Source organism: Dermacentor albipictus, chromosome 1 (genome assembly GCF_038994185.2).
Source record: "Dermacentor albipictus isolate Rhodes 1998 colony chromosome 1, USDA_Dalb.pri_finalv2, whole genome shotgun sequence".
Taxonomy (NCBI): domain Eukaryota; kingdom Metazoa; phylum Arthropoda; class Arachnida; order Ixodida; family Ixodidae; genus Dermacentor; species Dermacentor albipictus.
Genome location: NC_091821.1, coordinates 207,484,030 through 207,509,174, shown reverse-complemented (window position 1 = coordinate 207,509,174; position 25,145 = coordinate 207,484,030). Strand labels below are relative to the sequence as shown.

At 46.2% G+C, this 25,145-nt stretch overlaps 1 protein-coding gene across 2 annotated transcripts in view; it reads right to left on the bottom strand.

Annotated features, from left to right (window-relative positions):
• Not1 (CCR4-NOT transcription complex subunit 1) overlaps nt 1-25,145 on the bottom strand; it is a 108,902-nt gene that overhangs the window by 73,104 nt on the left and 10,653 nt on the right. For both annotated transcript variants that reach the window (XM_065438233.2, XM_065438234.2), the window contains exons 5-12: nt 20,766-20,909; nt 16,945-17,057; nt 16,810-16,865; nt 13,872-14,097; nt 8,838-9,008; nt 654-781; nt 445-580; nt 231-338 (exon numbers count right to left, since the gene is read on the bottom strand). In XM_065438233.2, coding sequence (XP_065294305.1) covers nt 231-338; nt 445-580; nt 654-781; nt 8,838-9,008; nt 13,872-14,097; nt 16,810-16,865; nt 16,945-17,057; nt 20,766-20,909 — 1,082 coding nt within the window. The remainder of the gene's footprint in view (nt 1-230; nt 339-444; nt 581-653; nt 782-8,837; nt 9,009-13,871; nt 14,098-16,809; nt 16,866-16,944; nt 17,058-20,765; nt 20,910-25,145) is intronic.

Sequence of the window (25,145 nt, the reverse complement as noted above, 5' to 3'; positions counted from 1 at the left end):
TTATTATCAACAGCTCTGCTTTCTGCAATCATTCTCATTCTGGCAGATACTTCACAAACATCTAATGCCTGATCTTATAAATCGTGACCAAAAAATTGTTTTATTGAAAAGATTCAATAACAGTACTATGTAATCAAAAATATTCAACACAGTACACTTTGTCATAAGATTTATGACTAACATCTACTTCATTGTCATAATTACCAACTACTATGCCAGATGTACTTTACCTGAACATTCCAAGCTGCCTGCAGCACTATTGCAGAATTTGGATGATTGCTGAGAAACACAAACACAAGGTTTGTCAGGAGTTCTTGACGAAAACCTTGCATGGGCCCCTAAAAGTGAATAAATACAAGTAAAAAAAAATTTGAGCATATCTACTAGGATTTGAATCAACCAACACTGTAAGTTAACCATTAAATATATTGCATCTGGACTCACTGAAGTTTGTAGAAGCCCAAGCATCAGCAAGTCAGGACAATGTTGAACAGGATATTTGAACAAATCATGTACATGCGATGAGTACTGCACTTTCTCTGACAACGTCAGGAGAGTCTCTACAAGATCCAAAGATTTCCTGTAAAAGGAAAAAACTTTTAGAATAATACTGATACATGATAAGACTGTTGTTAAAAGGAAAATTTCCTAACCAATTAGCAATGTCCCTGTTGTCATCTTCAGGAAGTGCCTTCAAGATCTCCATCGACACAGGCCGGTACTTGTAGTCAGTCAGGCAAACAATGTCAGAATTTTTCATAATCTGATGAAACAATGATAGCTGCAAAGAAGAAAGATTTCTATTTATATGTGCATTATCAATACAGTCCACTATTCAATATCTTACACAAGCTAATGTGCCTATGAACACGTAGTTTACCAACCATTCAATGTAGGGAAATCAATGGTGTCCCGACAAAAACCTCGTGTTTAGCAAGCACCCAAAAACATGCATACACTCTGGCCATCTCTCCCAATTACATTTACAAGCCAAAGAAAAATACAAAAAGAATTCCCATCACAAAACTTTCTGAACCCCTACTGTGGACTGTTTTCGTATGTCTCCTTTGTTGGCCATTTCCCTACTTTTCTCCCACCAATCTTCCAATTGCCTCTTGCAAATCTCTATTGCGGACATGTTTACTTTCCCCCTGCTCTCGCTGAACCCAAAGGCTTCAAGGAGGCCAGTGGTGCCTAAATTGACCGCTGGGCAGATATCTTCACATTATAATAAAGTATGCTGCATTATTTCCATAGCTTTGCCACAGCAGGCACATTCTTCTTCCTTATATCTCGCTTTATAGGTGCATGTTCTAAGGCATCCCCGATCTCGCTTCGAAAAGTAATTACCTAGCTTCCCTTCGATTTATCATAAATTGTTTCTTTCCCGTTTCCGTTTTTTTCCTCTAAAGTAGATACTCGTGGCAGGTTTCATTTCCAGTGCTGCCACCCATGAAATTATTTCAGCCTCTATGACTTTCCGCTTGACGTTTTTTGTTGCTGTGTTGCTCACCATACAGGCTGCATACTTGCTGGTAAGCTTCATAGTTCTTTTCCTTCACTGTGTATCAATGTTTTTACTGAGCAATTATGTGAACATTCTCATAGCCTATTTACTTTTATCCATATGCAAGGCATCCCCATTACCTTTGGTTGCCATCAAGTCTTGATTGCACCCCTGATTTCAAGCAAACAACTGCATTTCCAAAAGTAGGTCCTGGAACCATTACACCTTTCCACATACCACCAAAGCACCTCGTACTTATTGTATCCCCCCAGCACTATTTTTCATTAGAGCTGCATTTCTCTCCCCCTTTGCTGTTATTTTTATATCTATTGCCTCTGTTTATCCACATTTACAGTCGACGATTGATAATTCAGACTCCACGATCAACGTAAATATTCAACCTATCGAATAGCAAAAAAAAAAGAATGTATAAAAAGAAAAGATTATTTAAGTTTTTTTTAAGGCCCCTGCGATAGGAAGAACTGGTTAATTCATTGCTGCACGCATTTCTGCTTATGTGCAATCAAGTGAACTTGTATTTCTGCTAGTTTTGTGTTGTCTCTGTACGCTGATGTAAAAACTGCAAAGGCTCGAGTCAGATCCACGTGTGAAGGCTTCGGCGCACACAGCACATCATCTGAATTAAAATAGCAGTTTGATGGTTGGAGAACTTGCTGAACTGTTTCGCCATTGATCAGTTCAGCACACGATGACACCACACTGTTGGCGTTTGCAAAGTCTTCAAATGTAAAGGCAGCAGGAATCTGCACACCGCAGCCTAGCAGGTCATCAATGATGTCTGCACTTGACCTTGTTGTGGTAGTCGGTTCAGGTTCTTCAGTTGCGGAGACAGGCTCATTCTGACTGCCTAAAGACTAATTCGGGGTCTGATTGCGAGCACACCATTGGTGCCATTTGACACGTACTGTCAATAACTTCATGAAAAAGACTTTCTGGAGCCAACAGAGATCTGTCTGGAACACATACTAAACAAACAAGCACAAAATAGTGGAACACCGTCCAGAAGGCAAATTCAACAAACAAAAGCGGACCATGCGTGGTGGTGCCCGAATGGATGCGATATTTGTCATGACATGGATGCAACCTCACAATTCTGGCGAAGCATTTGGCATTTGCAGTTAAATCTCCGAGGTGCAGTGCTGTGACCAAGGCAAGGCAAGGCCTCAGGGATCAAAATCTAGCGTGTAATCTCTGAAGCCATACACGCTGTCTCGTCGAGGTTGCCAGAGGAAATAATGGCGGCAGAATCTGCGTACGCCACAGTCGCAAACGGAGTTCGGACAATCCAATGTAGAGCTGGCAGCTGTCCAAAATATTGGTCCTCTTAACACATTGTCTATGGGGCCATTGGGGGTATTCTTTTACCCCAGGTATTTTCTGGCCCTGTATTGACACTGTCTGTTCACTTTTCATTGAATACTATAACACCTGATTCTAACTAAATTTGAGACCTAAATTCTCGCCTTGGTGTCCACAGATATTAGCTAGATATTGCACATCTCTTTGCTTGTTAGCTAGCAACACAATGTCGTCCTCATAAAACAAACATGGAAGCTGCTGCTCTACTACAGTACCCACCTGATTGAGTGATTAAACCCGATATTGCTTCCCTCTAGTGCCCTTTCCATCCTTACCATGCACATCATAAACAGCAGAGGGGTAGGGGCACCCCTTCCTTAGTCCCTTGATATAAACTTTCTCACTCCTCATCCTTTCCCATTCAATGTAAACTGTTTTTTCTAGGTAAATATCAAAAGCTGTATACAGTCATTGCCTATGCCTTCACCTTCCAGAATATCCCACAAAACGTTGCAGTCTATGTCATGATACGCTCCTGTAATGTCTAAAAAGGAGACAGAACGGTCTGCTTTCTACTCTTGATATTTGAATACAGTGAGTAAGAACAAATAGGTTATCATCCAAACGCCTACCTATACTCAAGCCATTCTGAAGAATTTTCTCTTCGGATTTCTTCCAGTTGAAATTTGTCAGCACCAGCTCCATTTCCATCTGCTGCTTTTTCATGCTCTCTTGTTCCTCAAATACAACCTCGTCATTGCCTAGCAAAGATTGGCTGTTATTTTTCTAATGCAATTTAATGCCCCGTCTCTTTCCAGTTTGTTTCTATCTTCGCATAGAATATGCTGTTGTATTGTTGCAGACTTCCTGCCTAATAAGTTCACGTGGTTCCAAAATATTCTAGGAGGGACGTCTTTTTTTTTTTTTTGTCACGTATTTCTGACAACCAACGTTCACTTTCACCTTTTATCTTAGTTTGAACCAGTATTTGAACGGCAGATCTTTTTTCTCCCAGAATATTTCCCATTTTCTGGCTACTTCATCCTGCGGCAACTGCCCTTTCTTGCCTGCCTGTGCTGTCATGATGCTTTCTGTCGTTTGGCAGTCGCTTCTTGCATCTCCCTGTTCCACCAGCTTTCAGTTTCTTTTTTCCTTTCCAATGAGCATGTTGCTTTTCTCTATCCGTATTTCTGTAGTAATTACACTTAAACACTCACTATTAAGGCAAAGCTTTGTATGTATCACTGATTTGTCCGCGAGGGACAAAAACGCACTGCAGGAAACCCAACTTACCCATCCGAGTAGAACACTAGAGTTTACATTCGCAGCACCGCGCCAGCGTCAACTGGCTGGCCGGTCCGTGCCTGATAACGGCGTAAAGCGACGAGCTCAGCAAAGTAGCACATGCGCACAAAGTTCATTGGAAGTGCAAGTTGTGTCTGCTAAGCATGACACCACCCCCGTTGCAATTAACTGAGCTTCCCTGCTTATCGGAGACAGCAAGTGCATGTGAACACGAACTCTTCTCAAGATCTCGGAGGAAACAAAAAAATCAAAGCCCTTTTCTTAAATATTGATGGTTTAACGCCATGCTTACCCAGACGAACTGTATATATTTATATTGCATTACGTGTGTCACGCAATGCATTCCGTGCCGTAAGCATAGGTAGGCTGCAGGTGCAGTGCATGGCAGAAGAAGAGGCTGCCATACGCGAAAGCAAGTGTAGAGCCGTCCATTAAAAGTGTGAGTGTGTGCGTGTAATCAACAGCTACATGATCTAAAATAAAGGCTATGCAACTTAACAAAATATGTCTTCATTCAACCTCAACGTCCAAAATAAACAATCGTAAACAAGCAATCAAATCACATATGCATAGCATCGGTCACTCGTTGCGTGGTCAATGGGTTTGGACGGACTTTCATTCAGTTTGCATTGGGGTAAAGCTTCGAGTTCAACCGTCTTTCTTTTTTAAAGGGGGCTTTGATGTTTATTCCCACTCTTTGCATGACCATTTGCCAAGTTCTTCCTCGACTCTTCCGACTATATTTGTCATTTGTTCAGCTTTCAAATTCGGACTAGACATTCGTCGCTCCTTGCTCTCTATTCCAACTATTCTATTTTCAAGATAATGCGATGTTCACTCCCTGTGCTGCTAAACCCTTCCTCGTCAATGACAATTTCTCTAAACTTTTCACAAATTACCTCTGTTATCAGACAGTAATCAATGGTCGAATGCTGGTTTCCCATTTCCCACGTGGTCTGCCCATCACACTTAGGCCCTGTATTCATGACAACGAGGTTATATTGCTCACAAAGATCTAGCATTGACTTCCCATTATTGTCAGTATTGTCATCTAAAACCTGTATGTGAGCATTCATGTCACCTCATAAGAATTTCTTGAAACCCCTAATATTGGCGTGTAGGATTCCACTAACTCTTGATTCCTCTCTGCAATTATTTCCGGTCTACAAATATGTTACGCGCAGCCAAGTTTTTTTCCATGCGTTATGCATGATAAGCAAAGACACTCTTGACATACTGAATTTACTCTTTTTCATTTGGCTCCCTGATGTATGAGCATTCCAACATCGCCTCGCTTTCTTTCCGATTTAGTTCTGTTGCACCCTTCCCAAACATAATTTCGATGCTGGCTCTTCTGACTCTAAGGTGCGTTTCTGTAACTGCATATATCCCTATTTGTTCTCTATTTTAACTGCTCCTCAATCTCTATCCACTTTTCCTTTCTTCTGCTGCCCTGCATGTTTATGTAGCCTATCGCATGGTGAGCTCTCCTTCTTGCTTTCCTCCTTTTTCTGTTATTGACAGCGATGCTCTTCTGATGTTCCCCTAGGGGACCTTCTTCATTACTACCTACAATGGTCTACTGAGCGCCCATGGGCCCCCGAAAAAGCAACTGCGCGACCAGCAGGTTGCCAGCCCACTTCTCATCCAAGCCTGTGATTGAAGTGGTTCCCGTCTGATTGAAAACCACCATACCTTCTCACTTCCCTGTACTTCTACAACCTTGCTCAATCTTCACATAGCCTCATTTGCAGCCACAACTCTTTGTACGTTACTGTCACGTAAAGGCACCTCTGGCACTGTGCACACCACAATCTGCACCTGAAGGGACATCTCACGCAAGTCATCTACCCCCTTCGCAAGACTCAGTGCTAGTCCTGCCCCTTTTCTGCTTAACACGTCATTTAGCCCACCTGCTACTACTACAAGGTTGCGCTCGCTGGCATTTTCTGTGAGCTTTTCTTTTGCTCGCTCCATGACAGCACCTAATGTCCGCCATGGAAACATTCCTATTACTACTCTTTTGTCGCCTTTCACCCTCTCCGCAATTGCCTCTGAACACCTGGCCAGTTTGAGTCGCTGGCGATAATCACCCTTTTACTCTCTCCTAGTGCCGAGGCCTCTCACTGCTTCCCTTTGTCATGCTTTTCCGCGTGATTCAGATTTGAGAAGGGGCATTGACCCCCTATGTTCCTGCTTTTCCCTTGTGGTAACTTCAAAGTAAGTGAAGCTCTTTACCCCCTGCCACAATGCACGCATACATTCTATGTGCTTTGTTGACACTCCTTGTCCCGTCATGTCGGGAGACTGCATTCCGTCGTCATGACCATTCTTTGTTCATGATGACGGCCCTGTTCAGCTTTTTCTCGGCTATTTGAAGTCTTTTTTCCACCACCTTCCATACACCAAGTTCCATATTTAGCACATTTTTGAGCTCTTCGACCTGTTTCACAAGATCATCCTGGAAATGCTCCGCTTTCTTTAGTCTAGCATGGACATCACAGTGTCATCTGTGGCTACAGCCCGGACCAAGGGGGCTATAACCCCCTTGGTCCGTGTCAAGCACTTTGTGACATGGCAGAGCACCAAAACATCATTGCCATTTTCAGCTCTGTTGCGTTTGCTCCATCGCCGCTGCCCATGCAAGGGCTGCTCAATCCGCACTGTCATACGCTCTGTCGTGTGAATGTTGGCGACAAAGTGATCCAATTCACATCACATTGACTGATTCACACACAATCACGTCCGTCCTGTGAATCCTGCTTTATCAGCATCGCTGAAGAAGAGGGGGGGGGAGCAGCTGGCCGAAGGTATGATGTGAACAAGTCGTGCATCCGCAAATGGAGACCGTTTTTGCAAAGATTTGAACATTATTGTATGCAGCTATTTAAAGCACAGATAAATGAGCAATCCGACTCTGCCTTCCTTTCTTTCCGATTTAGTTCTGTTGCACCCTTCCCAAACAAAATTTCATTGGCGGCTCTTCTGAGTCATTAAGGTGCGTTTCTGTAACTGCATGCACCACTATTTGTTCTCTATTTAACTGCTCCTCAATCTCTCGTTTTTTCTTTCCGGACTGTAATTTCCTCATTGCAATTGGAGAGTGGGTTATATTCAAGAAATATGGTAATTTTGTCTCCCTCTTCAACTTCATAAGGACAATGTTTTACTTTATTTCACACCTAAAAACTACAATTGATCTGTGAAAAACGCAGGAAATCTGTAGTGTCGCGCTGGTTCCATCATCACCGCAGCTGCATCAGAATTTTTTTTAGTCAGGCCTTCATTTTTTGTTTATAACCAACCTCCTTTGGCCAAAGAGACAAACAGAACTTTAGAATATTCTACAACCAAGTCATTGCTTCTGGGCTAACCCGGTTTACAGATTGAGCATGGATGCTTTCCAACAACCTCCACAAATTTTGCATTAACACTTTATCAAGCGACAATATCAAAAGTCCGAAAGTAGGCTTTCCCACCTTGCCCATACTAATATGGCCATGTTCCCGCTAGTAGAGCTGCTAAAGCTGAAATGCACATTATGAAAGCTGGACGGCGCAGGGAATTGACGGCAGCAGTAGTTATGTCACAATCCTACATGGTGACACATTAATTACAATTCTAGCCCAAGGTCTGCCATCTTGGTTATGTCAAAGGAGGCGTGTGGTGAAGCATGCTTTGAGGTTCGGCATATCACCAACTATTAGATAAGTTGGCTAAGTAAAATAATCCTTAGCAACAGATGAAAAAATCCAACTAGCATGAACAATGCCCATAAACAGTGATTGCCATTTGCACAAAATCAATTCATGCCTGCTGTATGAAAGCATGAGGTGCATGGCAGAAGCGCAGCTAGCAAGTTTGGTTTACAAGAATAAGTTCAACAAGCAGAATTTATGTTCTTGCCCTTATTTAAGCCATGTGACTATCATAATGGGAAGACACAATCTTGCAACATAACCCATCAATAGTTACAGTATTACCGGTTGCTGCTAAAAAAAAAAAAAAGTGCTATATAGTGCTGAGGTACCAACAAATTCGACTGCTTCCCCACACGCACACAACAATGTCGATATTTTCCACTGTTCTTACCTATCTACAATTGGAAGTAAAAATCTGGCATTTCAGATGGCTAAAAAAGCTTCAGAAGTTCTCACATAAAACAAATTATCGACAAACTACGGAACTGCCAACTTTTGTTAAGTCAGACCTTCAATGTTTTCTTAACAAAACAATTGTATGTCGGTTCTCAAAACCCCTGCTGGTTAACATGAACGACCATTTATAAAAAAGCTGAAGTTCCCTTCCCCTTGCCTTCACGTATTGTGCAGAATGTTTACAAGAGAACATAGAATTGCTGTGCTACACGACTGTGAGGTGCAATGAAGTCGTACAAAGTTGAGGTCGTCTTTGAGCAACCACACATCAGCCTCATTAATATATGAACCGAACGAAAATTTCTTCACACAATGCTATCCTGGACTAACATTAGCTGGAGTAGGTCACACATGCAGGTACTCGAACTTGACTGTCTGTTTATGGTTTTTTTTTTTTTCAAGCATTCTGCTAGCAGTGCACCTTGCCTTACATCTAGCATTTGTTATCTAAAATTTTCAAAACCTGCATATGCAACATGCACTGCAGTCTTTTTGAAACTGCACTAGTACTACTTTTATGCTAATTAAAAATGACCCATAGCTTTTACCTGGGACTCTGGGTTCCTCCAAACTCTGTACAAGCGGTCTGTAGGGAAAGGGTCACTGCCCAGCCCTCTGCACAAGCCATGCCAGAGGATCTTCAGGCCTTGTCGATCCTTCACAAAGAAGCCTGGAAAGTCCAATTCACTAATCACTTCTTTCCAGTTCAGTGTCGGTACCTGCAAAAGTACAGCAAAGCATGTATTAAAATAAAAAAAATTAGCAAGACTATGCAAAACCGATTAGCTATGTGCCAAAGGCCACGGCATCGCATATCGATCCCTTGCAGCAAAGACCTACTTGTTCACAGATAAAAACAGATTCCTCCCATGGCCTGTGTTCAGGTGTTGTACCAACTGTGCATCACAGGCCATGGCTGCCACACACTGCTGGCATAAAATTCAGGGCACATCACACACACCTATCCTCTGACCCACCCAACACCACCTGTTACATTTATGCCACACTTTGGCACAAATACAATTCCTTTTTAATTCAGAATTTAACCATGTCATGGCAACCCCATGTAAACACTGTATTGGCACTTCCAAAGCAATGCACTGGTAAGTTCAGCCAGTCCTAAAGCCTATACACAAATCCGTGCCACAGGCAACAGGCTTTTCCAGTTTAGTGATGTCCCTATATTTGGTTGCTGTTATAAGGAAAAGTCTTGAATTACACCTACACTAATAACTCATTCCTTATATTCACTGTATTCCTCCCCCACATGCATACACAAATACAATACACATTCAACTACATTACAATCTGATTGATATATTTCTAGTAGACTTTTCTAAACTGCTATGTTGCATTTGATGCTGAAATTGAAAAAAAAAATTAAGTGGAGACACTTAAGAATGCTTATGTGTAGGAATGCGAAAGCATCATACTGTTTGTAGAGCTCAGAATGCCATGAACATGTGTGCTCATGTTATACGCTCACGACCTCCCCATTGGCTGCGCTGTCAGGTGCCCAATGACAAATGCACTAGGCTACACCTTTAGTCAGCCAGATGGCTTCAACATGACATGTGCAATGACACACACACTAGGCACACCTTTATTCAGCCAGAACTGCAGAGCCACCATGTCAACAGAGAAGCGTGCTTGTCTCACACCCCGGAGGCCTGAGCAAGATTGCCACCGTACAGACCAAAACATAGCAAATTGTATTTTCAGAGCTATTAATTTACTTTGTTAACAGGAGCCTCCCTGAGAAATTTGATGGCAATCCGAGCACTTTTCGACATATTTTTACATTTTGCGCAGTCGCTCACTTTCGGTACTATCTTTTGGTCACGCTAATGGTGACGGATTTTGCGAAATGGAGCATATAATTTTAAAATATACGGTTTCTCTTAAGAAGTACTTATTTCAAGGAAGCTCGAATGTGACATGCACTCGTGCAATCACTTGCGCAGATAGTTTCGCTTTCGCGAGATTCAGCTTGTCCCGGCTCCAATCCCTCAAACTATACGCCCAATAGTGTTCCTGCCACTGATAACGAGCTTGGCACAGCGCCAGGAAAACTTGTCGGGAATGCTTTCGGTGCAGAGTCGCACGAAATTCCGTGAAACTGGATTGCCCAAGAATACCGCCCAAGGAAAGCCGTCCCCACCTAATACAATGACTTGTCCGTTTGTTACAATTTACGTGGACGTATTGCGCAGCATCGACAACATTTGGATGTTTGTGCACGTGACAATGTCGACGACTTGCTGCCAAACGTTCCAGCTCTTTAGAGGAAGCTCATGCGTCGCGGCTGGGCAAGTGTACAGCAAAATATCAGTTTCGTTTTTTCAAGGTGAGAATAAAGATTCGCACACAGCTCCTCCAATTGGTTGTCATTTTTTTTATATATATATAATTTAATCTACCTTCCTTGGAGCAGTGCAGGTTCGTGCCGTGGGTGTATTAAGGTGGTCTGTACCCATTTTTTGGGCAATAGTGACCATCACTTCTTATATTCTTGGTTTTTCGATTATATGATGCCCTGATTATACGACAGTTTTGCATGGCCCCCTCAAAGTTGTATAATCAGAGTATTTAGATAGGAACTCCAGAGCTAAAAAAAGCTTCCTCTTGAGAGCAATGTGAACCCAAAAACAATCGATGTTGCATGCAATCATGTTGCTAGTACAGTCGACTCCCGATAATTCGAAGCCGTTTAATTGGAATTTTTGGTTAATTAGAAGTGAAGTGCTGGTCCCATCAGTTTTGCATGCAATCTTATGGAAGATAGATGGATGGAATAACTTTAATGAAAGGTCCTGTGAGCTACGGGGCGCAAGGTCCCATAGAGTGGACTCATGGTCCCACATGGTCCCACATTGGGACCATGAGTTGTAACTCCCTGGCCGCATCGTGGGCTTGCTGGATGGCCCAGAGCTGCTCCGCCAGGTCCGTGCTGCGTAATGCTTCTTGCAGCCTGGTGGAGTGTTGATCCTTGTTTCCGTGGGTCCGACCACACGGCCTTATTAAGTGATGTACGTCTAGTGTGCTATAGCAATTTTCGCACTGTGATGTTTTATATAGGTCAGGCATGTAGTGATGTAGTCTGTTCTGCGTGGGGTACGTGTTTGTTTGAAGCATTCTGAACATGAGGGCTGGAGGCCTGGTGAGCTTATTGTGCTGTATATTCTGCGGTCTAGATAAAAGTGCTTTTGTGATCTCGTTATATGTGGCGGGAAAGTCCCGATTCTCACTGGGGTGGTCACAACCAGAATAGGTGGCGTCGCGGAGGGTTGGGTCTTGCGCGCTCCTGAGAGCCATCTCATTGAGATTGCGAGGGACGTCTTCAACCTCTGCAACATGTGCTGGGAACCAGGAGATGATGTGATGCTGCAGCAGTGCGGATCATTGATTATTTGCAGTGCTTAATCGCTTGATAATTCGAAGTCTTCATCCAGTAATATTGTTTCATTGGAAGTTAATTTTCAGTCAGCATCCACGAGGTGACCGTCATTCTTTGGTAGAATGTGCAATTTTTCAAGTGCTGCAACAGCTCCGTGCTCCGCGTTGGTGTCATCGCCACCGCAGCCGCCCGCAACGCCGTCCTTCTTGAAGTGGCACGATTATTCATTGCTACGGCTGCCGTGGCCTCCGCGATCAGCTCCGGCGGGAGGCGAAGCGGCTGCCGCGCGTGGCTAGAGCTGATAACGGAGGTCATGCGGGTGCCATAAGTGCACGCAGCGCTGCATACTGGCAGTGGCGAGATTGTGCGAGATTAGGCTTGCAGCGTGCGCAGCATATGTCGAGGCGTGTGTTGGTCGAGCGCCTTTGTGCGGGTAGCTCGTTGGCTAGGTTGTTTCGTGGGTGATCCTACGCTTCGAAATTGACTGTACGTAGTCGCACAGTTCATAGCAATGGCAAACCGTGGTTCTTATCGCACGCTCGACCTGGCAACGAAAGTCGAAGTTTTGAAGGAAGTTGAGAAGGGAGGTGACGCCAAAGAAGACATAGCGCGGAAGTAGGGATCAAGCCGAACACGCTTTCGAACTACACCAAGAACAAGCGCACAATAATGGATGCATTTGAGAACAACAAGTTCAAAACGTCTCAGAATCAAATGAGCTCTGGCGCTTACCCAGAGTATGAGAAGGCTCTGCTGGTTTGGATTAGGGAGGCCAGAAGCAACAAACTCCCTCTCTGCGGAGACATTGTTGCGATAAAAGCCCGAACGCTTGCAGCAATGTTGGGAATCAATGACTTCGTTTCATCAGATACATGGCTGACGCACTTTAAAGATCGCCATGAGCTGGTTTTTAAGAGCATGTGTCGTGAAAAAGCGTCCGTTAACCAAGAAACATGCGCCACGTGGAAGGACGGAAAGCTGCGTGAATATCTCAGCGAATACAAACCAGAAGACATCTTCAATGCAGATGAGACTGCACTCTTCTATCGGCTTCTACCAGAGAAGACCCTGACATTCAAAGACGATGACTGTGCTGGGGGCAAATGCAGCAAGGAGGAGTGTCAGTGCGGATCGTGGCAAACATGACTGGCACACAACGATATAGCTTACTTGTGACCGGGACAGCTGCCAAGCCGAGATGTTTTAAAGGCGTAAAGACGCTGTCTGTGGACTATGAGGTGAACAAAAAAGCTTCGATGACGGCCGAAATCTTCAAGAGCTGGATAACCAAATTGAACCGCAAGTTTGCTTCTTCGAACCGCAAGGTGTTGTTCCTTGTCGATCACTGCAGTGCTCACATGAATGTGCCAGCCATGAGCGCAATACACCTCGCATTTTTGCCTGCAAACACAACGGCTGTTTTGCAGCCAATGGACCAAGGCATCATCAAGATTGTTAAGGTCCTGTACACGCGGCACCTCCTCGAGCGCATGATATTGTGTATGGATAACTGCCAAAATACGAGGCGAGCCTTCTCAGTGCCATCCACATGTTAGCGCGAGCATGGGATCATGTGACGCAAGAAACAATCACAAACTGCTTCAGGGCTTGCAGTTTTGTGGCAGCTTCTTCGGAGGATGCCTCTGCAATTTCATCAGAGGAAGCGTCAACAAGCGAGCTTGACGGCACTGATTTTAGTGATGCTCTCGGGGATGTCAATTTTGAAGATTACGTTGACGTAGACAAGGCGGTCGAAACGTGGGGTGCGCCGACGGATAACGAAATTTTGGAGATTATTCGGCCCCAGGAAGCGACCCAGGAAAGCGGCGATGACGTTGAACACGAGCCGCAACCTAAGGCTGTCGATGAAGCTGCGGGCCTTGCTCTCGCGGAGTGTTTCTTTGCCACTGAAGGTAACGCGGAAGAAGCGTTCCACCACATCTACAGCCTGCAGAACTTGCTTTCAGCAGCGCAATTCGGCAAGAAGAAGATGACCGACTATTTTTCTTAGAGAAAATACTCGATTTCGCTACAAATAAGGTGCTGTTTTTGTGTTTTGTGCTTAATTGGAAGTTCGGTTAATTCGAAGTTTTTTGCAGTCCCCGTGAACTTCGTATTAACGGGAGTCGACTGTAGTAACAGTTACCAGCACTAAGAGGGGCAAAGTACAGGATGTTGGACCCACCAAGTCATAGAGTGCCTGAATGAAAATGTCAATGTTCCAAGTAACATGGCTTGTGTTGGCATCCTTGTCAGCCCCCCAAGCAGATGCTGCTGAAGGCCCCAGGCCTTGGAGTGGCTCAGAAAGGCCTGTATGGGTGTTGGCCATCATGGACAGAACTCTGGCCACCATGCATGGCCCAGGGTCCCGCAGACCCATCTGGATGAGGCTCTGGCGACACTCCTCCACACTGTACACACAAAAACCAAACATCATCCGTGAGTGCCTCTACAACTGCAGACACAACACACAAGTTGAAAAGTTACTGACCATAGGAACAGGCTGGGGTGAGAGAAAAAACAAACCATGAAAACAACACATGCATTTAGAAAAACCCTTGTAATAAGCACACAGAACAACATTTTCATGAGGATCAAGTTTTCACAAATTTTGGTAATCTCCTAGACTGCAAGTAACTGGTCCTATAAACAATTTGCACTATACATACCATTCCTTCCTATGGGACCTCCGTACGGAGTCTTTAAGGGCCCCTCACCAGGTCTGGCCATTTTGAGCTGACAAGCGCAGAGCATACAATGCGCGATAACGATTGTGTCAGCAAAGTATTACATCACTACGCGCCACAGAAAGATCTGAAATTTTGAACGGAATGCAGTTTTTCCTTCTCCTTGCGGCAGCCACGCTCCAAGCCGGAGGATGACGTACACGTGCTAGTGGGTGTTCGCACTGCGACATCACTCACGGTGACATGGGACTTCCGATAATTATTCAGGCCAGCATCTGTTATTTGTGTAATATGTTGCTTGAACAGACGACTTAAAGGGACCCTAAAGGTTACCAGAAAGTCAAGTTAAAGTGGTAGAGCAATGTTCTAGAACGTCTAAGGCGCCAATATAATCGCGAACAGAGCTTTAGTAACCGAGAAATTGAGGTAAATGCATGACACGATTTGAGACCCCCCAGCGACATTCCGGTACTAAACCGATGACGAAAGGTCTCCCCGTAATTTATGTTACTAATACTCAACTACTCGTATTAAAAATATCATTTCATTCGATTATAAGACGGAAGAAAATGCTACTTGTCTACGTCTACTCGATTCTAACAAAAACTAAGATTTTGACGTTACCCTTCAGTAGTATGCGTGGTCGAAAGGTTTCGTTTTCGCTCGACTCTGCGCGCACGACTCTGCGCCGCGCACGCTTTGGAGTTTCAGTACTTTCATTATCGCGTCGTGCTGCGAGGGTTCTGCTGGCTCGCGAAACTTTCATTTGGAACAAGCAGCGAGAATGCCACGTCCATGTGATGTCGTGGGAAGCCCTCGTTGCTTTCCCGCTCCGGAGAGCCGGTGTCGAGGCCGCCGTCGTAGTACGCAACGACGCCGGCAGTGCGAGCCCTCAGCAGCAGGTCGCGCTCGTCGGTGCTCAAATCGCTGAAGTTGAGCCCACCATCGCGAGCCAATCTGTCGGTGTCAGGGTCCATTGCGACGAGCGTCGAAGTTTGCGTCATAGAATGAAGTACCAGCTTATGGGCGTCTTGTGCTGGAGCTTGAGGTATAGTAGCGGCGCCTGGTGGCGGTGCGGGAAACGACATCTGGGTCGGCTGTGGCGAAGCACGTTTCTAGGCCGAGTTTTGCGTCGATTCGCACTTTTTTATGCCCTGTTGCGAGTGCGGAAAGGCTCGTCACTTCTCACAGACCACGCCGACCACGCTGCGAGCTCGCCGCAGCCTATAGTTTAACGAAAACGGACTTTCCGTGTGCCGTGGGACGTAATGTGGGACGTAATTAGTTTCTCCTTCCGCTAGCCACCATACTCCCGCTTTCGCTCTGCTGTCGACTCTGTCTTGGCTCTGTTTCTGGCCGCGCGTTTGCGTTTTGCGCAGAAAAGCCGTAGCGCCGTCTGCGGACGCCGTTCTACTCACCGATGGCGCAACGTCACTATGAGACCATGATGTCAGTTCTCCTCGATCGGAGGGCGGGCGATTTGAACTGCGCTAGAGGAACGCGGACGCTTCAGAACGCATTTTCTCTTAAAATAAGTCTCTCCTTGCCACGAAACAAGCGTTTCGAGGTTTCTGTGATGGTATTTCAACAGTCCACGTTGACTTAATAGTAACCTTTAGTGTCCCTTTAAAGCTTAGAGAAATAATAAAACACCCAAACCGAATGTATGCATGTTTTTGTTTTACTTTCCACCGCAGCAAGAGATGTACTTCCGTTCCCTTTCGTCTGCTTGTTCTCACGTCGTTCAGTCGCGCACGCAGGCACTGAAACTCATTTTCTACCGTGTTCCAGTGCGGGATCATGCTCTGTGATCCACTTGTGTCTGCCTCAGTAGTCGTGTAGCACAGACTTGTACCACTAGTCAAGTGTTGTCGAGCACAGCGTGCAAAATCATGTGCGGCGCGAAACGAGACGATCGCAACAGCTCGCCCGTGACGCCATCAGCGGAAGTGCACCGCGCCGTAAAGAAGCGAGGGTAAAAAAAAAAAGGCGAGGCCCGTGACGTATGTATCACGCGATCCTAGAAGTCCAGCATGGGAGAACGCAGGGAATTTCGGTTGCGGAGGCTACACAGGGCAAATGGAGAGAGCGTCTGTTTGCGGTGAAGCTCGCCTCCTGAAATCATGGTTTCGCGACACTGAAATGTTTTTATCTCCGCTATTAATGAGCCGATTTGAAAAATTTTTGTGGGAGAATGCTTCCTGGAGGACACATAACTTGAGTGTATAACCGAAATTTCCTATGGGGCCTGGTGAGGGGCTTTTTAAGATATGGCCAAATTCAGTGTCTGGGAATTAATCTGAAAGTTTATATTTGGTCACGAACAGCAAATGATCTGTTTGCAAAAAAAAAAAAATTACAGTAAACGAGGTGCTTTCCAGCAGTATAAACAAAGATGCAATCAAACGCAAGATGGAAAGCTTGTATATGACTAACCTTGCAGTGAAGCCATAGCCGACTTCTTTGATGAGGTCTACGTGTGACAGTTCCATCTGAAGAAAGAACAAACACAATTCAGGACACAACTGTGAGGCTTGTTTTCAGCTCAACAAGATATCGTGATTTTCTTACTGGTTTCGACATGTTTGAAGCTGGCTCAGTCATTCCTTTTACCATGAGCACATCAGATGCTTCGTTGTAAAGCAGTGGTGCTAAAACTACCGGCACTCTATCCTGAGGAAAATCTGGACAGAGTACAAATGAGAGCACAAGTAATATTAAAAAGTGCATTACATAACTCAAAGCAGCACTGAAGAGAAACATAGCCATTCTTGGTAGGTAGATTACAAACTTGGAATTCTCTCAATGTCGATTCAGCAGAAAAATAAGATTGACACTGAATGCCAGTTATGAAGCTGCAACATCACTCTTACAATAAATTATGCCTTCCAGGACAGGGATTTGTTAAAAAAATGTGATTGTTGCGACTACAATTTACTAATGTTTTCTACTTTAGTGAACCTCAGATCTCAGAATGAGCCGTAAAATCAAATTTTTTTCACAAGAGTAAATATACGAATCTTTTTTTCATGTTCTTGAAACCGCTGGAAACGTTTTGGAAGGGTGCTGGGGGCTTTTGTTCATTGATTTGCGTACATGCGCCCATGTTGAGTGCGTTGGTCGTGCGTTGGTTGCGTGCCCGATTAATTATTAATGGCTTCTCCGAAGCAGCATGTCGTTCCTGGATGTCATGTAGCATTCACCGATTACTGGGCGAGCAGGCCTGAGTGCACTGTTGTGCTAACAGTGCAGCCGATAAAGGCACACTTGAAGTCTGCTCTTACAGGTCGCTTTTTGTATTCCTTTTACACATTCATTAGACATTTCACATATTCAAGAAGTCTTCGAGTGCAGCTTTCCACGTCGGGTTTGCCAAAGTTGTGCATTTGCTTACATTAACATTTACAGCCACATATCGTTGTTAGCTCCGATAGTGGTGAAACGGCGCATCGCAATATCAAATAATGTCAAAACAAAGCAAAACATACAGATCTGTGCATTTGAGCCACGTTGTTCCACTCCGAGACGTGTCAATACAAGCAGCTGATCCACTTAATTAAACAGCGGCTACTATGATCCAGACATCTATTACGGGCTGTTATTACCTTTTCACTTTTCTTTATGTTCATCACACTTACAGTTTGTGCATGCCATAAAGTATTAGAAAAAACTGTGCTCAGCATAAGCGCTCACTTATAGGCCGTGTAGTTCTCGCGAGAAAACGCAGATGTCATTGCAGACAGCACTGGTAACTGAGTGAGGCAGTTGTTTATGCTGCTTTACCAAATGCACTGCCTCTTGTTTCCCATTTCATGTAGAGGTAAATGGTAATTCATAGGAATTAAGAAATGGGTCAAGGATAAAGGCGCATACACACTAGCGGAAAAATTGCACAAGGCGCACCACAGGTGGCAAGACACGTGCCACAAAAGCTGCCTCGAAGCAGATTTTACGTGCCGCGAGAGGGATCGTTCCTGGACCAATTTCTCACGACTTTCCGTGCCAGCAAGACAGCCGCGAATGCTGGAGACCAATGAGAGCGGCCCTTTCAGTGATGTGTGCGGGGGAAAGTGGTTTCATGCGGACTCGCCCGACCGTTCGATTCGTACTTGCTTGTTTTGGTTTGGTCTTGTTCGCACTTGTTATGATCGTCATGGTTTATGAGCATTTTTAACAATGAGGAGTCTAAATTGAGACGTCCCAATAGAAAGGTTTTTGGAGACTGAGCGCCACATCCAATTCTGTACGACAAGACGGACCCTGAATACAAGGACGTAGAGGCAACACCCTGTACCTCATTCTCGTCTTTTCAATGTAGCAACACCACATCCATCTACTTAAGGCATAACTTGTGCTAAAAGCGAAGGATGAATAATAATAATAATATATGGGGTTTTACATGCCAAAACCACTTTCTGATTATGAGGCACGCCGTAGTGGGGGACTCCGGAAATTTTTGACCACCTGGGGTTCTTTAACGTGCACCTAAATCTAAGTACACGGGTGTTTTCGCATTTCGCCCCCATCGAAATGCGGCCGCCGTGGCCGGGATTCGATCCCGCGACCTCGTGATCAGCAGCCTAACACCATAGCCACTGAGCAACCACGGCGGGTAAGCGAAGGATGAAGAACGTAAATACTGAGCAGATCTGTCAGCAGACGAAAAAAAGCATGCGATATCTCACCTACACGCAGAGTAAAAGGGGAAGCAAGATTTTCATGCTGCTATGTGACTGTTGCAGCGGCTTGCCACCAGCTGGTGCACCACGCATGTTTTTCCGCTAGTGTGTAGGCACCTTAACAAACCATACACACCTACCCATCTATGTAGCGAATGCGACTAGCCGCTTTCAGGAACAGTGACGTATAGCACTGTGTCACCATTGCCGTTAAATTTGCATGCGCCGTGCGAAGCTTACAGTAGTTGATAGCAAATCGCTACAGGGACACAATTGAACTTTAAGAGCAGTTTCCTTCGTCATAACTGCTTATATTTAAGTTCAGGTGCAGTAGAGGTGGGTGCACGAACTCAACGAGGTCAGGCCTAACTCAACTTTCACTAAACAGGATCAACATTGGCTCAAACTTCATATGAACGGCTTGAGAGGACTGAAGCTTGTGCATTTTAACTTTGAAGGCATGTTCCGACTCCTTTTGACTCAATTATATATACAAGAGAAGGCGCTGTTTGGTTCGACAGCAAATCACGTGGGGTTTGCTCGAATAATCATGGTCAGCACGCCGACTTTGTCGGTGCCATCAACAAGAAAGCCTGTCGCACTACAACAACTCGCGCCCATCGGTTGCATCATTGGCCTATTGATAAAATGGTCTCAGCAACACACTGTGCTGAGTAGTCAGCCAATCATTGGCGTCAGCATGTTGTCGGTCTCACATTGACCCAGTGTTACTGCGCCTTGAGGTACGTAAGTCAGGCACGTGCTGCCACCAGCAGCAAGAGTAGGCCGACGCTGCAATAAGACTTCGTCAGCAACATGATGTTTTTAAATGTTGCCCAAGTGTAATGCAGGCGTTTATTGACAAGTTTGCTAGCGATCAATGCAAACCAGCAACGACATGGTTCATGGTGCAGTCCGGTTGAAGCCCTGGCCACTTTGTTTTGAAGTGGAGTTGCAGTCTTGTGTTTCGCATATTTTTGGCACCGCACCGACATAGAGCTATATACCAGTTAAATTCCAACACAATACACAGCACAAGTGTTTCCTGCAGTGTGCATCCGTATTATTTTTTTTTTTGAAATTGGGAACATTTCCCCGATATCAGGTAACGTGGCCACACACACGACCCTTCCAAAACGTCTCGCGACTAATCCACTAGGGCGGAGCGCATGCGCCGTCACACTGTGCCAAAGGCGGATTCAGCTGCACTCAATAAGTGTATGCCTAAAATGAGAGGCGAGACACAGAGCAGAAAAAAATGCAATGCATACAATGAAAAATTCGACATAACCAGATGCAACCCTGCTATAAACACCATAAATAGTTACTCTAAATTAAGGGGTTTTGCGTGCCAAAACTACAACTTGATTATGAGGCATGCCGTGGTGGGGGGCTCCAGAATAATTTGGACCGGTCCACCACGGGTTCTTTAACATGCACCATAAATAGTTACCTTAAATGCTCGCTAAGCTCAGGAAACTAAGCTTGCAGTCAAAATTGTAAAAAAGTGACATGAGAGACATGATGAAGGCTGACGTAATGTGACGGAGGAGAGTTGCCCCCAAATAAACCCAACTGTCAACCACTCATCACTGTCTCAAAACATAGGTGATCAAAGTCAATAAGCAACTCGCAAAACAACATTGTACATAAATTATTTTTCGCACATGGCACTAGAACTGACTATGAAGGTAATAACTACACCTTGCTCACCTTTACGGAGATTCTCAAAGAAAGACTCCTTCAGTTCATTAGTAACACCAAAGTGTTCAGAATTTTTGTTCAATAACTCTACAAGCAGAAGGTGAAGAACCTCAGGAGAGCAATCCTGAAGATCACCCTCCTGTGTGGATGAGTCTGCAACATAAACCAAACATAAATTTATAAGCAAACAGTGATTTTGGGGGCATAACATTTATTGCCTAGCAGATAAATTGAAGAAACTTGCACAAGCCTGGCAACCCCCTTCTACTTCCTCCATATGGGCACTTGCAGTACAAGGTACAAAATAACAGACTGCTCTTAAATACAGTCGAAACCCACGATAACGAAACCCCGCGACAACAAAATTCTTGCGACGAAATTTTTTCCTATCGTCAGCGAACGCTATGGGATTAAACGCATTTTGTACCTCTGGACAACGAAATCACGCTGTACAACAAACCCACATAAATGAAATTTACCGCAACGTAACCTCACAACATGTGTTACCTATTTGCGCATGACTAGTAGGCTCCAAAATGTGCTCAAATGCCACTGCTTTGCACTAAAGTTGCGTAAAATACCACCACATCACACTTGCGTGGGTGCAGCCATTTTTGTTTACAAAAACAACAAAGCGCCAGAAGAGATCACACCAGAAATACATCATGTTGTGTGGGGTCTGATGTGGGATATCTCGCACCGTACTCTTGGGACAAAGGAACGATAACACAGTAGTGCAAACAATCACAAGGGCATTTATTGCACCTTTCATACATCAATGCCTGCTAGCCGAGTTGCTATCCACAAAACATGCTGATGGGCGCGCGACAAATCTAGAAGTCCGACACACCGCGACCGGAAGCGAGCGAATATGTTCGCCCCATGCTGGATCCCAACGCCTGGTCGTTCGCATGTATAGTCACGCGAATCGTGGCGCGTTCGAAGGCGGCCACGCGAGACGGTCTCGCCGAAGCATCGGTCGGCGCGCGGGTCGGCACGTCCGACCCGCTCGCTTCCCGAACCCAAAGAGAGCGCGCCTTGTCTCTCCCGCCGAGGGTAACCCCGCAGCCGCGCAACACTAGTGCCATCTCTCGGACTGCGCCTGTACCACTCGGACCACCGCGTGTGCGGCGAAGCCGCACTACAGGAGACGCGCTATGCGGGAAAAACATCAGGGGAGGCGCGAGGGTCGCGCATCCCCACATCCCCCCAACCTTAAATCACTACATATTCCGGCGAAAATGTGACACGGTGTCCTTGGGTGCACCACTGGCGTCCGCCGGTCACAGCAGCAGCTTTGTAGACTCGATGGCACGATGCCAGGCCAGGACTCCGGAAACGACGACGCACTAGTCGGTACGAGCAAGCGTCGCTCGCGCCGACGCTCCCTGCCGGCAAGAGCCGCCGTAGCTGTCGGTGACCGCCGGCTCTTTTGTCCGCCGCCGAGGGTTGTGAGCTGGATACAGGAGGCCGCCGAAGTCGCCGCGCCGAACTGGCCACAGCATCACCATCGCCCGGGGTGGCTCGATCGTAGTCCGGGGCAGCAGCGCAGACGATGTGCAGGTGACGGCAAACCAGGGGTGACTCCAATCACACTGCGTAAACTCAACACACTCGGCAAACACTAAAGTAGTGCAAGGGAGAGGAATTCTGCATGCGTATCGCCCACGTGGTACGATGTTCAACTCGGCTAGCAAAAGATTGGGCAGCTACTCAGATGCCAAGTTCACGTGAACGAAGCTCGCTTTCTTGAGTCGAACGAGTAATTTCAATTCGTGCGAGGTTAAATAAAATGAGGGAAGCAACTTGCAACACCTCAACGCCATGGTCCACCGGGTTGTGTCCCTCCACGTGCGACAGGCAGCTTCGTAAAGCCTTAGGCCTAAAGCGTCGCTACTCTGACAACAACCGGCATCCAACAAACAACACCCAAAATGAGCGCAAAACAGGCAGCCGCGAGGAGACGTCAGCTCTGTGAGGTGGTCCTACTCCGCTCGGTGCACACAGCATCCGAGTTGACGGCGCCCACCGTCCCAGACGGTGTCGGAGCGCCCGGTGCCAGGCCGCAATACCAGTCAGCCCGTAGTGGCACCCGTGGCCCGCGGCCACCCGGCTCCCAGAGCCGCGACTTCATCCGAGTCAAAGAGATAGAAGAAGCTATTTACATAAGAAATTCGGACCACCCACGAGGCCTCCGTACTCACTCGCGTCAGGCTTGACACTGCTCCGCGGGCGCTGAGCCTCGCTCTCCCAGGATGCAGACCACGTGGCTCTCGTACCGACGAATGCCATTAAAAAAAAACACTTGCGAAAAGGCTTAGCATGTTGACAAGTTCAAGCACACTACAGCCACCGTCGCCTCTCTCAAGAAAGCATGCCGCCGACGCTAGCGATCAAAATCCACGCTAGGCCTACGCTTCGGTTCAAACAAAGGTCTCGAACGAAGCAAAACTGTTAAAACTATCGTCCGATGCCCCAAGAGCCCCACGTTGGGCAGCCAGATGTGGGGTCTGATGTGGGATATCTCGCACCGTACTCTTGGGACAAAGGAACGATAACACAGTAGTGCAAACAATCACAAGGGCATTTATTGCACCTTTCATACATCAATGCCTGCTAGCCGAGTTGCTATCCACAAAACATGCCATGGGCGCGCGACAAATCTAGAAGTCCGACACACCGCGACCGGAAGCGAGCGAATATGTTCGCCCCATGCTGGATCCCAACGCCTGGTCGTTCGCATGTATAGTCACGCGAATCGTGGCGCGTTCGAAGGCGGCCACGCGAGACGGTCTCGCCGAAGCATCGGTCGGCGCGCGGGTCAGCACGTCCGACCCGCTCGCTTCCCGAACCCAAAGAGAGCGCGCCTTGTCTCTCCTGCCGAGGGTAACCCCGCAGCCGCGCAACACTAGCGCCATCTCTCGGACTGCGCCTGTACCACTCGGACCACCGCGTGTGCGGCGAAGCCGCACTACAGGAGACGTGCTATGCGGGAAAAACATCAGGGGAGGCGCGAGGGTCGCGCATCCCCACAGTTGCTACCGACATGCGACGACAGGTTTTGCTCACCAAGTGCGGTGTGCAATATGTGCCTCAGCGAGAAAAATGCAGCAAAGACAAGGAAATCCACCTCCCATCAACGTGGAATTGTTTACAGTGCTCGAGAAGGCAGCCGCAGCATCCAGTGCCATGCATTGAGCCACGATTGAGCAATCACCCGGGAATATGAATCCCTCGCTTCAAGAATGCTGGTTTTGGCGCCACCTGACAGGCATCGTACACAGATCTGGCACCAGACGTAGATTTGCGCAAAGGGGTCGTAATCTCAATTGACTGCCTTTGAGTACATGAGATACGATCACTTTTGTGCTCGGCACCAGATGCATCGGCGCCTCATGTGCTGGAGAAACACCGCTGCGCGCATGGAACGCTGTCGCTCTGCGTCCAGTGCCGAGTTACGGAAAACCTTGCAAAAGTGATCGCATCTCCGAGAGCACTTAACCATGAATACTGCTCCATGGCAGTGCTACCACTGCCGATTGACACATGCGGCGCACTTTGTACTGTCTGCAATGCAGTTTTATATCCTTGCAAGCGTGCCAAAATAGGCTGATGAAATTTTGACAGTAAAGTTTCGTTCTGTGACGCATTACTTATCTGTGCTGTCTCATTTCACAACAACGAAAATTCTTGCGAAAGCACATTTTTTCTGCGTTCCTTGCCGATTTCGTTATTGCGAGGTTCAACTGTAGTTGCACAATGCTTTTTACACAGAAACAAAGACAAAAAGTGGAAATATTTTGCTGCAAAGAATGTACCTGCATTCACATAAGCAGTGCATCACTTCATGGCTCAGTAACATGCAAGCCAATCACTTGCGCCCTACATGTTAGAATGTTCATTGTGGGAAAAAGAGTTTCGCAGCAAGGCTTATGGGGATCCTAGGGTCTCACAGGAGCGCAGACCACCGTGGGTTCTAACCGACGCGAGCACCCACACTGCAAACCACCATGAGTGGAGCGGCACCGCTGACTACCATCACGAGTGGAAAGGAGGAGAGGTGTAGGGACGACAGAACAGGTGAATGCCCGCATAAAGGCGCAGAGCACACCTCAATCCCTACAGGTTTAAGAACAATGTTCACAGACAGCTACACATATCTACCAAATACTCCAGCAAGCTGCTGTAGAGCATGTGAAAGTAGCTGCTGGGTTGAAAGCACAACTCCAAAGACAATGTGGCTTGCATATCTGTGTGGCTGTCTGCCCACAAGAATTGTGTTTCAAACTTGGCAGGTATTCTCTCAGCATGCCTGCTTTTAAGTGCTGACTGGGACCAAGCTTGGTACTTACCCTGCTGTAGTTTGATTGGTTGATCCTTACTTACATT